Source organism: Carlito syrichta, unplaced genomic scaffold (genome assembly GCF_000164805.1).
Source record: "Carlito syrichta isolate Samal-C Ts95f unplaced genomic scaffold, Tarsius_syrichta-2.0.1 Scaffold301827, whole genome shotgun sequence".
Taxonomy (NCBI): Eukaryota; Metazoa; Chordata; class Mammalia; order Primates; family Tarsiidae; genus Carlito; species Carlito syrichta.
In genome coordinates, this window is record NW_007245923.1 from 187,798 (window position 1) to 201,934 (window position 14,137).

Here is a 14,137-nt window from a genome sequence, read left to right on the forward strand (position 1 = left end):
TGGCCTGTCACTTAGGGCAACCCCAAAGTAGTTAAGATGTCTCAAAACTGCTCTGTACTTTGATTCAGAAGTTTTACCTTATGTGAACATCTATGGACTAGTTGTTAGCCTTTAGAAATTATTTGGGATAAATTTGTCTGCATTGTAAAATACTGTATGACAGGTGACACCACTTTTCTTTTGTGTTCCTTTGAGGAGATCAAGTTTTCCATTTTTTCTTGCAGAGCACTGTATTTTCTTATGCTTTTAATAATGGTTTCTCTGCCAGGTATAGCGGCGTACACCTATAGTCCCAGCCAATTCGGAGGCTGAGGTGGGAGGATCCCTTGAGCCCAGGAGTTGGAGGCTGCAGCAAGCTGTGATCATACCACTACACTCTAGCCTAGGCACTGAGCAAGACCCTGTCTCTAAAAATAAAAATAAATAAAAATGACTTATCTGAGCTAAGCACCATTAAGGAACTTTTGGACAAGAACAAAAGCAAATGTTAAAAAAAAAAAACTCTAGAAAGAATTTAATAATTTCAAGGTGTGTGATTTCTTTTTCTCTCCCCTCAAAACGAAGAGGATGAGTTTTAAGTGCAGAGCTTCAGTTTTATGTGATTGTGACCTTGAACCATTCCTTTTTTTCTTTTTGAATTGGAGTCTCATTCTCTCACCCAGATTGTGACCTTGAACCATTCCTTTTTTTCTTTTTGAGTTGGAGTCTCATTCTGTCACCCGACTTGCTGGGCTCCGGCGATCCTTCCGCCTCAGACTTCTGAGTAGCTGGAACTATAGGCGCGTGCTACCACACCCAGCTAATTTTTTGATTTATTGTAGAGATGAGGTCTCACCAAGTTGCCCAGGTAGGTCTCGAACCCACGGGCTCAGGCAATCCACTCACCTCAGCCTCCCAAAGTGCAGGATTACAGGTTGAACCACTGAGCCCGGCTGAACCATTCCTTTTAATGGTCAATGTGGGACATGTTTTAGCTTTTCCAAAAAGTTAGATAAATCTGTTTTTATTTTTAGGTCATTGTAAGAATTCCAAGGAATAGAAAGATTTTGTGGGCAAAATCACTTTGCTTTTTTCTCTGGATATTTATTAGTTGAGAGCAGCTTTCATTTTCCTATTAAAAGTTGACATGCCTTTAATCACATTCAGTGTGTTGCTTATTCATGGAAACCAAGGAAGAAGGTCTCTTCCTTTCCCCCCTCAGTGCCGTAATTGGAAATTTGGTTACTGTACTAAATGTTCAAGTTTGGCACTCGTGGGGAGCAACCGTCCATCTGCTGGCGAGACCCGCTGCCCAGGGCTTTTCAAGAAATCCCTTAATAGTCCTGAACACTAATAATATTTATATACATTGAGATGAGACAAAATTTACAGCAGGCTTCTGGGGCTTGGTCCCAGACTCTCTAATCCCAGACTTCCAAGCACTCTCCCACCTACCTCACAGACCCCTCCCAGGTTGTGCTTCAGGGAGGGGCTTCCTGGTGGCAGCCATCCCTGGAGCTCCACTTGCTTATGGAGTTTGTCTTCCAGCAGGCAAATCCTCTCTCTTTTTTACCTCCCATCCCATTTTATGTGTTTGTGTGTAGTTGGCATCATTTAACATAAAGAAAGCCTTCTTGATTTGTGATCCCTTTAAAAGATTGTTCTGTATATAACAGAAATGATTTTACCTAGTTGTTTTACTGATGTTCCTTCTGCAATTGCTCCCACTACCAAAACAAGCCCAACTCCCCACCTGCGTGTTGGTTTTGGCAAGGACTGACTGAGTGGCACTTTTGTTTAATTCACTTCTTCAGGAATTTCAGTGGACCGCTGCTCAGACATGCTGGAAATGCAGAACATATCTGCAGGGACTTTGTCAGATTATATATATATATATATATATATATATTTTTTTTTTTTTTTTTTTCCCCTCATCCTGATACTGATATTCAGGTAGAACTGATAGCAAGTGCAGGGAGATGTTTTTCTGTTCTTTTCAATGCTCTTGAGTTTTTACTACTAGTTGGTAGCAATTTAATCTTAATGTCTATTACTCCTCATTTCATGTAGCATTTTCTTTACATTGTAAGTGAGGAAAGGGGGACTCTGCAGGTAGTAATTGGTCCCCCACCCCCACCCCCATTAGTCTCTGACAATGACAATAAGATTCTTAATTTCTCTTTGCTCCAGTGACAAGGTATGGTAATGGTGGTGGCTGAAGAGCAGCCTCCAGGACGTTAGTGCTTCGTACTGCTCGCATGTGCCTGAGCGGGGAGACTGTGAGCATTGCTTCTGTAGCCTGTTCTAGTAAACCTCACGAATCCATCATGTACATGAACTTGGTAGGAGCAACATAGCCAGGCTGTGAGTCTGCTCTCACCTGATCCCGCTCTTGTTTCAGCTCTGCTGTCTCTTATTGTCATGCCCACTGCACTGCTGCCAGATGACCTTTCCGACAGGAAAATCTGACCATGTTGCTCCCCTCCTAAAGCCTTCCACAGCTCTCCATCATCCACCAATTGGTCTCAACCCCTTCGGACAGGCTGTGGGTGCCTTCCTGAGCTGGCCGCCTTCTCTCTCCCAGCAGCATCTGTGATTGGTTCTTGGCTTTCTTCATGAGTATCCAGTCCTCCCACCGCAATGGCACTCTTGCTTTTACAAGCATTTACACATGACTCCGTCTGTGGTGTTGTTCTTTTCCTGCTTGCCTTTCTGCTTTCAGCGCCAGCCCCATCACCTCTGCGAGACCTTCCCTGATATCCAGGGGCCCAGGAAACACCCTGCAAGCCCCGCTCACCCCTGCACTCTCCTGGTACGCTGCCCACTCCCTGAGAGTGAAGAGGTGCTGCCACTGATCATTCTGTGCATCTATCTGGCACGCAGGTGCAGCACACGCTCAGTTAATAGTTGTCTAATGAAGACATAAATGGAGGATAGATGGAATTATATTCTGTTATTATCAGTTTAAAAACTTGGAATTAAGATATGCAATTTCAGTGTTTCTCTAGATCTTGAACCCTGAAGTGGCCTCCATAATTGATATATTTGAAATTAAACAATCATTTAAATTATTTGATTATTAGATGTCTTTAAGTGGGAGATTGGAAGATGAGTGTCTGTGTGTGTGTGTCTACTGCAAATGTGCTAGACTTGTAAATTCAAATTCCTGTTATCCTCCTCAAGATAATTACCTAGGTAGACAGTACGTGCAACATTTGAGGAGCTCCTGCAACATACACTTTTTTGGTGTATACAGATAGTTAACTCCTTGTTATTTGGTAGGTAGATTGGTTTTTGGAAATAGCCAGAAGTCATTGAGAGCCAGTTCTGGTGAACAAAATGACATGAACCAACAGGAATGGTTTTCTTCTTTCCTTAGAGATAGCTCTGAAGGTATGTGTCAGTTGGGATTAGTTCAGTTGCGTAAAACAAATTGCAGTCACTTAAACAAGATAAAATTCTCTTTCTCATCTAATGAAGTCTGGAGGTAAACACTCCAGAGTTAGCTTAGTGGCCCCTCAGTCATGAGGGAACAAATTCTTGTTGTCTTTCTCCACCATTCTTAAGGTTTCGCCTCATGGTCCAAAATGGCTGCCTGAGCTCCTGCGTTCCAGCCAGCTTGGAGGAGGAGTACAGGAAGTGTCATTCAAAAAGTTTGCTTATATCTCACTGGCTAGAAAGAAGTCATATGTCCACTTCTAGCTGCAAAGGAAGCTGGGAGAGGTAGTCTCTAGCTAATGGCAATATTCCTAACTAAAGATTACCAAAAAGTATAAGAAAAATAAATAACAGAAGACAACCTATTGTCTTTGCCAAAGGATGATTTCAAAGGAGAAAGTTACAAAATTATATTAAGCTTGACAACATTGGGATAATTAGTCTGTTTTCTTCAGAGTTGACACTATTCATTTGAAGGTCCAAGTCTGATATGTTTTTAAATTCCCCTGTTTGCAGTGAAATAGGAACTCTTGAGCACAACTAGTGGGTGTGTAAATTGGTACAAACTTTCCAGAGGACAGTTTGACCCAGCAAGATTAATTCTGGAAATGGATCCTACTGAAATCTTAAGGGTGCTTATGAAGATTGCAGTGCTGATTGTAACAATAAAAAGTTGTGAATAAAGAAAAAGTCTGATAGTAGGAGACAGGTGTGATGTATCATATATTCTCCCATGGAATGTAGTGCTGCTGTTAAATGATTGTGGAATTCACAGTCTGTTATGCCAAAAAAATATTTTCAGGACAGATTGGTCCTTTTCACAGATACTTGTATTTATATGTCTACACACACGCATAAGACAGGATCTGGGAGGGGTCTCCTGAAGGTATTAGTAAAGGAGCTGTCTGTGAGTAGGTTGACTGGTGTGTTCGTTATATTCTCTTTTCTTGTTTGTGAGCTCTGATTTTTTTGAGTATGTATTTTTTTTTTTTTTTTTTTTGAGTTGGAGTCTCACTCTGTTGCCCAAACTGGAGTGCAGTGGCACGCTCCTGGCCACCGCAGCCTCGACCTGCTGGGCTCCGGTGATCCTTCTGCCTCAGCCTTCCAAGTAGCCAGAACCACAGGTGCATGCTACCATACCCGGCTAATTTTTGATTTATTGTATAGACGAGATCTCACCAAGTTACCCAGGTGGGTCTTGAACCTGCGGGCTCAGGCAATTCACTCACCTCGGCTTCCCAAAGTGCTAGGATTACAGGCTGAGCCACCGAACCCAGCCGAGTGTGTATTTTTATTGCAAGGAAAAAAATAATAGAATCTTCACTCAGCAGTGCATGTCAGAGTCAAAAATATACATATTTAAATAATTTTGTATTGTTTTCCAACTCGAGGAAAAAGTAGGAAATGTATAATTCAAACCAGATTTCATATTTTGTTGATTTATAGTTAATTTATGAGTAAGAATAACAGCCCATGGAGTGTGATCATGACAACATTGTTATGGAAATAAATGCCAGCTCATCTATTTGGGATGTGCATGGTGGACTTGTGCTTATTGGACACTGGTTTCACTTAACTTTAGCACGGAGGAGCTTGGATGAAATGATCTCTAATATCCTGTCATCCCTGGGGCTCAGCGATACTACCCACTACTCACCCATGTTCTTGGACTTGAGAATGACCATCAGACATGGTGACTTCTCAGTGATCTAATAGGTTAGGATGTGCACTGAGGTTAACAGTTATAACTTATTTGGGGTAATACCTTTGATAGGGCACAAGGATATACAAATTTTTGTCAGATCACGTTGTAAACCTGAATAGTATCATTTCTACCAGATTGTGGTTTAATCATTTTCAAAATAAACCAGCATTTCTGCACACCAAGGCTTTTAAAGAGTTTTCAATAAGGAACATATTCAAAATGCAGACTGAGCAGAGTGTAATGCCTTGCAGAGTAGTAATAAATCATATTGTTCACATAGGGCTTCCACCTGATCACCTGGGCCACAGGCAGCATTGTAATGTGGGCATGATCACCCCCATTTCACAGCTGAGAAAAGAGAGGATCATGGGCACAGAGATTTCAACTAAAAAAAAAAAAAATTACATACTCAAAAAAAATCAGAGCTCACAAACAAGACTTGTCCCAGACCAAACAGGGAGTACAGAGGAGAAACTGGGCTTTCAACCTGTGTACTCTCTGCAGGTCCAATGCAGATGAAAGGACAGTGATGGGGTGAGATCTCGTGGAATGTTCTGCTCTATCTTCTCAGTGAGTGATCTCCTGCTGGTAGAAGCAGCAAAATGACCCAGAAGGATGCTGGCCAGGCCTGGAGAAGGCCGTGCGGCCCCTGCCCCGTCTCACTACTCTCCCCTCTGTTCCCACAGTGTGCCCAAGCGTGTGCGGGAAGCGGGCATGCACCGAGAACAACGAGTGCTGCCACCCTGAGTGCCTGGGCAGCTGCAGCGCGCCCGACAACGACACAGCCTGTGTGGCCTGTCGCCACTACTACTACGCTGGCGTCTGCGTGCCTGCCTGCCCGCCCAACACCTACAGGTTTGAGGGCTGGCGCTGCGTGGACCGTGACTTCTGTGCCAACATCCCCAATGCCGAGAGCAGCGACTCCGAGGGCTTTGTGATCCACGATGGCGAGTGCATGCAGGAGTGCCCCTCGGGGTTCATCCGCAATGGCAGCCAGAGGTCAGTCAGGTCAGAGGTCATCTGAGGGTTGACTGTCAGGTGCTCCATCTGGCGGGGTCCTTGGGCGGTTAACTGGCATGGGTCTGTCTGAGAGGGGTGGCATAACTTAAATGTTGTCTGAGAGTATTGGAGCAATTGGCATGACTTTGTTTGTTTTCAGTTTGCTTTATGTTCTGTTTTAAAAGTGTATCGCATGGCCATTTGAAATTAAGTATCTGGCTTGCTGGCTCCAGTGCCTGGAGTTCATGGTCTCTCTGTCCATTTGCAGAGCTGCCATGTAACAGGGGAGCAGTGTGAGGACTATAGTTTTAGGTTTTCCCCACCCGGATGCTGCTAGGCCCAGTGAAGGCTTTGGAAGTACAGGAGGGGAGACAAGTCAAGCCCCCACCACCATCCTTGAGGCCAGCAAGCAGGCTTAAAACATCTCTTAATGCAGGCTCAGGCCCTGTGCCTCAATGAGCTGCAGCTAAGTAAACAGTAGCTTAAGTAAACTTCCTGTCACCTCCTTCACCTTGACCCTTCCTCCATGTCCCTCGTTTTCCTTTCTAAGCTTGGAGACTTCACCTGGGAGGCAAAGAAGTTTCTTATAATGAATGGCATCCCTCTTGTATGTGCCAACTCAACTTTGTAAATTTGTCATCGGTTTATACTTTTGAAAATGAGATATTAGCCGGGCTCGGTGGCTCAGCCTGTAATCCCGCGCCTTTGGGAGGCCGAGGTGAGTGGATTGCCTGAGCCCGCGGGTTCGAGACCCACCTGGGCAGCGAGACCTCATCTCTACAATAAATCAAAAAAATCAGCCGGGCGTGGTAGTGCATGCCTGTAATTCCGGCTACTTGGAAGGCTGAGGCGAAAGGATCGCCGGAGCCCAGCAGGTCGAAGCTGCAGTGGCCGGGAGTGGCCACTGCACTCCAGTCTGGGTGACAGAGTGAGACTCCAGCTCAAAAAAAAAAAAAAAAAGAAAATGAGATATTTTTGAAATGAGACTGTTTAAAAATAATTAGGGGTTATAACTCTGGAAGCAAAAAAAGATGAGAGGTTGGGGTTGCTGTCCTCTGGAACAGAGTGAGGACCTTATAGGAGGGTTCTGTGGAAGTGGGCCAAATGTCTCCTTCGTGATTAGCACCAGGAGACCTGTACATGTCTGGTTCTTCAAAATAAAACTTTCTACAAATGTAAAATATTCTAATGAGTAGAGTAAACATTAATTTTGAATATAATTTTTGCTGCCATTTATTTCTATAAACTACATCAAGCAAGTATTTTAAAAAGGGTGTTCTTTTGCTAGTTTAATTTTTGAGCTGTGGCTCCTACAATAGGCTTATCTTCAAGTCAGAGCTAAGACTCACCTCCTTTATAGTATTAGGTGTAGAGCAACTCTGTTATAGCTTCTACAACCATCGCAGTAAAAAAAAATTACTCTAAATACTTTAAAATGATAAATAGGCCGAGGAACCCAATGAGCTGTAAAATATACATATTACACCGAAAAGAAGCCTGTGACATTTTATTCATATTTCATTGGCAGCCTTAGAATGTAAAAGGGCTTTTACCAGTGTATGCCTAAAGCCCAGGGGCAGTGTCTAGAACCAAGTGTCGGCTCAGTCATAATTCAGGGGTCACTTCTGGGAAATGGGGGAAGGAAAGGGGTAGCTTGTCTATGAACTCAGTGTAGTATCATCATTGTCAGGCGAATACATTTGGAGATATTCGATCATTTTGTAGCTGCCAGAGTAGTGACTAAATGAGATGCTATACATTTGACAGCATTGTTTCTTCTGCTGCAGTTCATTTTTCAGAGAATTAAACCATTATTTTCCCTACGTATTCTTATACCCTATTCAAAACTACAGATCTACCTGGAATGTTTTAAAGTAAAACATATCAAGAAATAATAAAATTCCTTCTCAGTCTTTGAGACCTACTTAACACTTACTTTAAAATATTTATTTTTTTTAAATGCTGTTTATACCCTGTCTGTACCAGAATGGATTTGAGGAAGCTTAATCTATAAACATGCAATCAGAACACTTCCTTAGAAAAACATTTTTTAAGTGCTAGATGATTCCTAGAATTTTAGCAAAGGTGTTTGGTTCAAAATTTTCCATCTGAATAGAAGCTGAAGAGAAACTAAGCATGCACTTATGTTACAACCCAACAGTTGCAACCCTGGACATTTATCCCAGATAAATGAAAACGTATGTCCACACAAAAACACATACACCATTGTTCATAGCAGCTTTATTTATAAGAGCCCAAAAGTGGAAATAACTCAGATATCCTATAATAGGTAATTGGTTAAACAAACTGGTACCTCCACACCACAGAATATTACTTAGTAATTCAAAGGAAAGGAATAAACCAGTGAGACACACAACAACTTGAATAGATCTCAAGGACATTATGCCGGGTGAAGAAGTCAATCACAAAAGGTCACATACTACATGATTCCACTTATATGACATGTTCAAAATGGCAAAATTATAACCGGAGCACAGATTAGTGGCTGCCAGGAGTTAGGGACATTGGGAACTAGGGTGGGGCAAAGTGACACTAAACAGGTAGCATTAGGGAGATCTTTAAGGTGATGGAATAGTTCTGTATCTTGATTGCAGTGGTGATTATACTGACACAGAACTATGCACACACACTATACCATTGATATTGCATTATCATTATTTAAGGTATAGTAACCGTTGGAGAAAAGTGGGTGAAGGCTCAATGGGACCTCTCTGTAATTTTCTATGACCCTATAAATTACTTTAAAATAAATTTATAAAAAAGCTTTTGAAAAGGGAGGATGGGAGGATTATGGAATATGTAGGTAAATTAGAAGCAACAGGAAACAAGCAAAAAAGTATTCAAAGGAAGCACTACCCAGGTTGGAAATGAGCGTGCTGAGTGCCGTGCTGGAGGAAGGGGACTCTCCCCATCACTGAGCAGGTTCAGTTCCCACGGTACTCTTTTTTTTTTTTTTTCTTTGAGTTGGAGTCTCACTCTATCGTCCAGGCTGGAGTGCAGCGGCACACTCACAGCTACCCAGCATCGATCTGCTGGGCTCCAGTGATCCTTCTGCCTCAGCCTTCCAAGTAGTCGGAACTACAGGTACATGCTACCATGCCCGGCTACTTTTTTATTTATCATAGAGATGAGGTCTCGCCACATTGCCCTGGCTGGTCCTGAACCCGTGGGCTCAAGCAGTCCACTCACTTCGGCCTCCCAAAGTGCTGGGGATTACAGGCTGAGCCACTGAGCCTGGCCTCCGACAGTACTCTTTAGAAACCCTGGCCCCCACTCTCCCAACATGAAATAAGAAAATACCAGAAAAATTTTGTTTGCCTATAAGCTTTTAAACAAACAAACAAAAAACCCCCAAATCTTTGTCCTGGATATGAAATAACATTCAAGGGGAAAGGACTTTAATAAAAAGAGCTATAACTTATATTGTTTGTCTTGAATGTTTTTACTTATTTTCATGAAGTTTAAAAGATCATTTAAGAACAATAATGTAAATATAATGGCTCTCCAACTCACCATTCCTATTATACACATAACATTAGGTTATATTATTCATCTTGTTTGGAAATTGACCCAACTTTCTGACCCTTGTTCTATATATAGTTATAGTTCCCGGAGTTCAGTGGCTGGATTAGCATTTTGTCTGCCATTTTCTAAATAGTGGTAGGTAAACAGGAAAAGTGCCAGTCTTACTCGTCCCTGACTCTTGGTGATTTGTGGCGTGTTCAGGATAGCGTTTGAAATAGGAGCTTATTACCAAGTCATGGAAATTCCTTGCTTTTATTGTGTATGCAGCGAAAACAACATTTGGATCAATTTACAGGTTTCTGCAAAACACTGTCAATAAATAATTTCAGTTGTGCTTTAGCAAGAAAATAACGGATCTGGGCTATACCACATGCCTTTTGGAATCACTCACTGGGCTTTGCTGAGACGCTGATTGCAGGAGTTAGCCTCCCATTAGTGGCAGAGACACCGCAGTTTCTTTCTCGTCTCTGTGGACTCTCCCATCTACTCCTCTGGGTACACTGGCAAGGGCCATGACAGCAGAGAGCAGCTCTGTTCTCCGGAGGGCCCAGAGCTTCCTGCACTGCTGTCTCTCCCACATGGAACCAGCTGGCTCACCCATCAGCTGGCTCACCCATCAGCAGCCTCTGATACACACATGCCTCAAGGATGCATCATGTATTTTGTCTAGAAACAAGCAATGTGCTTTTCCTTTGTAGGCACTTTCTCCTTTTGGTTGCAATTTGAATGGCTTATCCTAGGTGGGAGGGCTTTGAGAATAAGATACCATGTGACCCCCTCCCCCAAACACTTCAAAACAGTTGCTTTTTGTAATGTGTGCTGTAATAAAAACTAAAAAGCATACCCTCACGATTTTTTAATGCAAGGAGATGACTCAATTCCCTGTGTTTTTGATTGGTTCTTTATCTTCAACAGCATGTACTGCATCCCTTGTGAAGGCCCTTGCCCCAAGGTCTGTGAGGAAGAAAAGAAAACAAAGACCATTGATTCTGTTACTTCTGCTCAAATGCTTCAAGGATGCACCATCTTCAAGGGCAATTTGCTCATTAATATCCGAAGAGGCAGTAAGTATTTTGCTCCCCTGGAAGAATGACTGGATCTCTTGGTTTTCTTTTGTTGATGCTTTTTGTACTCCTCTTCCTGAATCACCACTAAAATATGGGCTTAGACAAACAACATGGTGTGTAAACCTTGTGTATGACATCTCTCCTTTGAGTTTCCCTCAAAGATAAAAAACAGATTGAAAGTCAATCTGTTTTTTAGTCGCTGGCGCATCATTTATTCCTGTAAAGAGGGTCATCCCTCATCTTTCTGCTAGACACATCTTGCATAGGAGAGACAAGTTCTGACACACACAAACCTCAGAAGAGATCGTTGGATCAGAGGTATGACTCAGCAGACTCCAACTGTAGCCAAATCACATCTTTCAAGTCTAAAGAGTTTTGGTTGCTTGGATTTATTGAGGAGACTGAGCAAAGGGAAGAGTTTAATGATATCATGTTAAAATGTTGTTAAGTCCAAAAGTGTGGTAGATCTCCAAATTTACTTCTGAGAGCCAAAAATGTACAAGTGTGTGTCATCATATACATCAAGGTTCAGTCTCATGCCTGTATAATCACCTTTATTTACAATAAATGGTGTTCTTGGAAAGTGGCTTCTAAATTGTTTTTGTGCAAAGCATTTCCCACTGACTTAGTATATGATTTTCTCACTTTGACCTTTTTTTGGGGGGGGGGGCGGGTTGGAGTCTCACTCTGTCGCCCAGGCTGGAGTGCAGTGGCACACTCATGACCACCCCAGCATTGACCTGCTGGGTTCTCACGATCCTTCTGCCTCAGTCTTCCAAGTAGCTGGAACTATAGGCACACACTACCACGCCTGGCTAATTTTTTATTTATTGTAGAGACGAGGTTTTACCACTTTGCCCTGGCTGGTCTGAAACCTGCGGGCTCAGGCAATCCACTAGCTTCAGTCTCCCAAAGTGCTGGGATTACAGGCTGAACCACCAAGCCTGGCCACTCTGACCTTTAATTGACAAGGGCTTCCAGTAATGGTCCCTTAAATTCACTACCACTAGGACTGCTAGTGGTAGTCAAGGTACTGATAGTTTTATAAGCTAGAATAAATATTGTAAGAAGACCTTGAAGTTGAAAGGATTTTTTTTTTGTAAATACTTTTGTGAAGGTTTTGGTTTTTTTTAATAATTTAATGGGGAGAAATGACTATGTATTTATTTTGTGAATGTACTTTTCCTTTATATTTATAAAATGAATAAACTATATTTTTATGGTTTAAAAAGACAGAAACAAGTTTTTGCTTAAGTTCTTTTAAATTTTGTGATATCCCTTACTTTTCACAATATACCCACACCCCCATCCCTCCATAATGAAGATAACTCTGCTCCCCACAGCTAGAACTTACCTTCATGGTACTTCTAAAGTTTTATTCTTTTGGCTCTTACTACATTTCTTGTGCATTTACTTTAACTTACTTAGTCTTAAAACATACGTTTTAGGTGCCTAATTCTTTTTTTTAATCCTGAAATAAAATTTTAGTCCGTGAATTAAATTCATGCAAAAGTATTATTTGAGAAGGAATTTGTACATATTCATGTGTGATGATGAAATATATCTTGCTGTTTATGTCCAGTGCAGAAAAACAATTGGATTTAGAATGATAGGACATCTTGTTGGAAAGGAGATTCCTCAGCCTTGTTTGAGAGGCATGCTTCCTGCTCCACATTTAGCATTCAGAACCTCTTCCTTAAAACAGCAACTGCAATCAACCTCTCATCTTTCCAACTTGAATTTCCCCTTAAATTTTCTTGGAAAGCCGTTAAGCTATAAATTAATGCAGGGCTTTATCCTTCAGGAAAGCACCCATGTTCTTTTATTTTTATAAATTCAAAGCAAAATAGAACCTTTTATTAAATAAGCCTTCATAAATCATACTCAGTAAAAATCCCATTAGTTAACCACACCCAGTTCATTATAGACTTTATAATTTGGCTAAGTTGAACTGAAGTTTGCTTTTTATTTACTATAAGGAAAAGGTAGACTAAACAAGATGAGAGGAAATCTGTCGTATTTTTACATATGTATTAGCAACTATTTTTTCCAACAACTTTCTCGTTACAAAAGCAATACATGTATTATAGAAAACTTGTAAATGTGGAAATAAATTTTTAAAAATCACCTGCGGATAACCATTGTTAGTGTTTTGGTATATTTTTTCCCAGTCTTAGTAAGATAGAACCTTTAAATATAGATTCCTGTATCTTAGGAACTAGACATGCAGCAAAGGCAGTTCCTAATGAAACCGAGAAAATGTTGTTTATTTAGTCATGCCCTTGCACTGTGGAGGCAGTACTATCTGTTGACAGAGCATATTAAAAGACTTTCCCTAGATTTGTCAGCCTTAGCTAATTGACAGTCTGGTATTTATGATTTTACTTTCTGTTAATCAGCCTGGAAGCTCATTCCCAGCCTCCTAGAAATTTGCCTTCCTTTGCTTTAAAGGCCTTATCCCAGGAGAGGTTGTTGAAAGTCAAGGCTAGGGAAGTGCATTTTTGACAAGGGATGGTTGATCCTATGCCAGGAGTCTGAGCATCTCATTGGGCACCTACCATTTAACTGTTCTTTGCACATGTTTTTAAGGATCCAAGTATGTCACCCTTACACCAAGTGAGCACACACTGACACGGTCCCCTTTTGATGCAGATAACATTGCTTCGGAACTGGAGAACTTCATGGGACTCATCGAGGTGGTGACGGGCTATGTGAAGATCCGCCATTCCCATGCCTTGGTCTCCTTGTCCTTCCTAAAGAACCTTCGCTTAATCTTAGGAGAGGAGCAACTAGAGGGGTAAGTGCTCCAAATTTCATGAGCTGACATTCTTCTATTACCGATAAGTAGCATGCTTGTAAAACACTATGTGACTAAAGAAAGAGCCTTTGTTCTAGAAGAAAGGAGGAAGCCACAATATGCCCATGCAGCTCCTCAAGTAGGTGTTATGTAGAGTCATGATTCTCCATTCTTAATACATTGCTATTTTGGAAAACAGGTGTTTTCACCCTTACTGGGTTGTGACACATCAGTCAAGGGTTACACGTCTCACTGTGACCAGGGAGACAGCGGACAGAATGCTCTTGGGGCTCTTTCTGCCAAGAGTGACAGCAGTCAGTCTAAAGCTTACTCCCAGTGAAATCATCACTTCCATGATCCTTCTCTGCCTCAGGATGCTGCACTCTACTACATAAAAACCATTTCATCTTTAACAGTATTGGAACAAGCCAGGCTCTGTGGCTCAGCCTGTAATCCCGCGCTTTGGGAGGCTGAGGTAAGTGGATTGCCTGAGCCCGCGGGTTCGAGACCCACCTGGGCAACTTGGCGAGACCTCATTTCTACAGTAAATCAAAATATAGCTGGGCGTGGTAAAGCACGCCTGTAGTTCCAGCTACTTGCTGCCAC

At 41.9% G+C, this 14,137-nt stretch overlaps 1 protein-coding gene across 1 annotated transcript in view; it reads left to right on the forward strand.

Annotated features, from left to right (window-relative positions):
* IGF1R (insulin like growth factor 1 receptor) overlaps positions 1-14,137 on the forward strand; it is a 255,643-nt gene that overhangs the window by 183,214 nt on the left and 58,292 nt on the right. Inside the window, exons 2-4 of the mRNA XM_008055345.2 lie at positions 5,809-6,121; positions 10,583-10,731; positions 13,387-13,531. Of these exons, the coding sequence (XP_008053536.2) occupies positions 5,809-6,121; positions 10,583-10,731; positions 13,387-13,531 (607 nt within the window). The remainder of the gene's footprint in view (positions 1-5,808; positions 6,122-10,582; positions 10,732-13,386; positions 13,532-14,137) is intronic.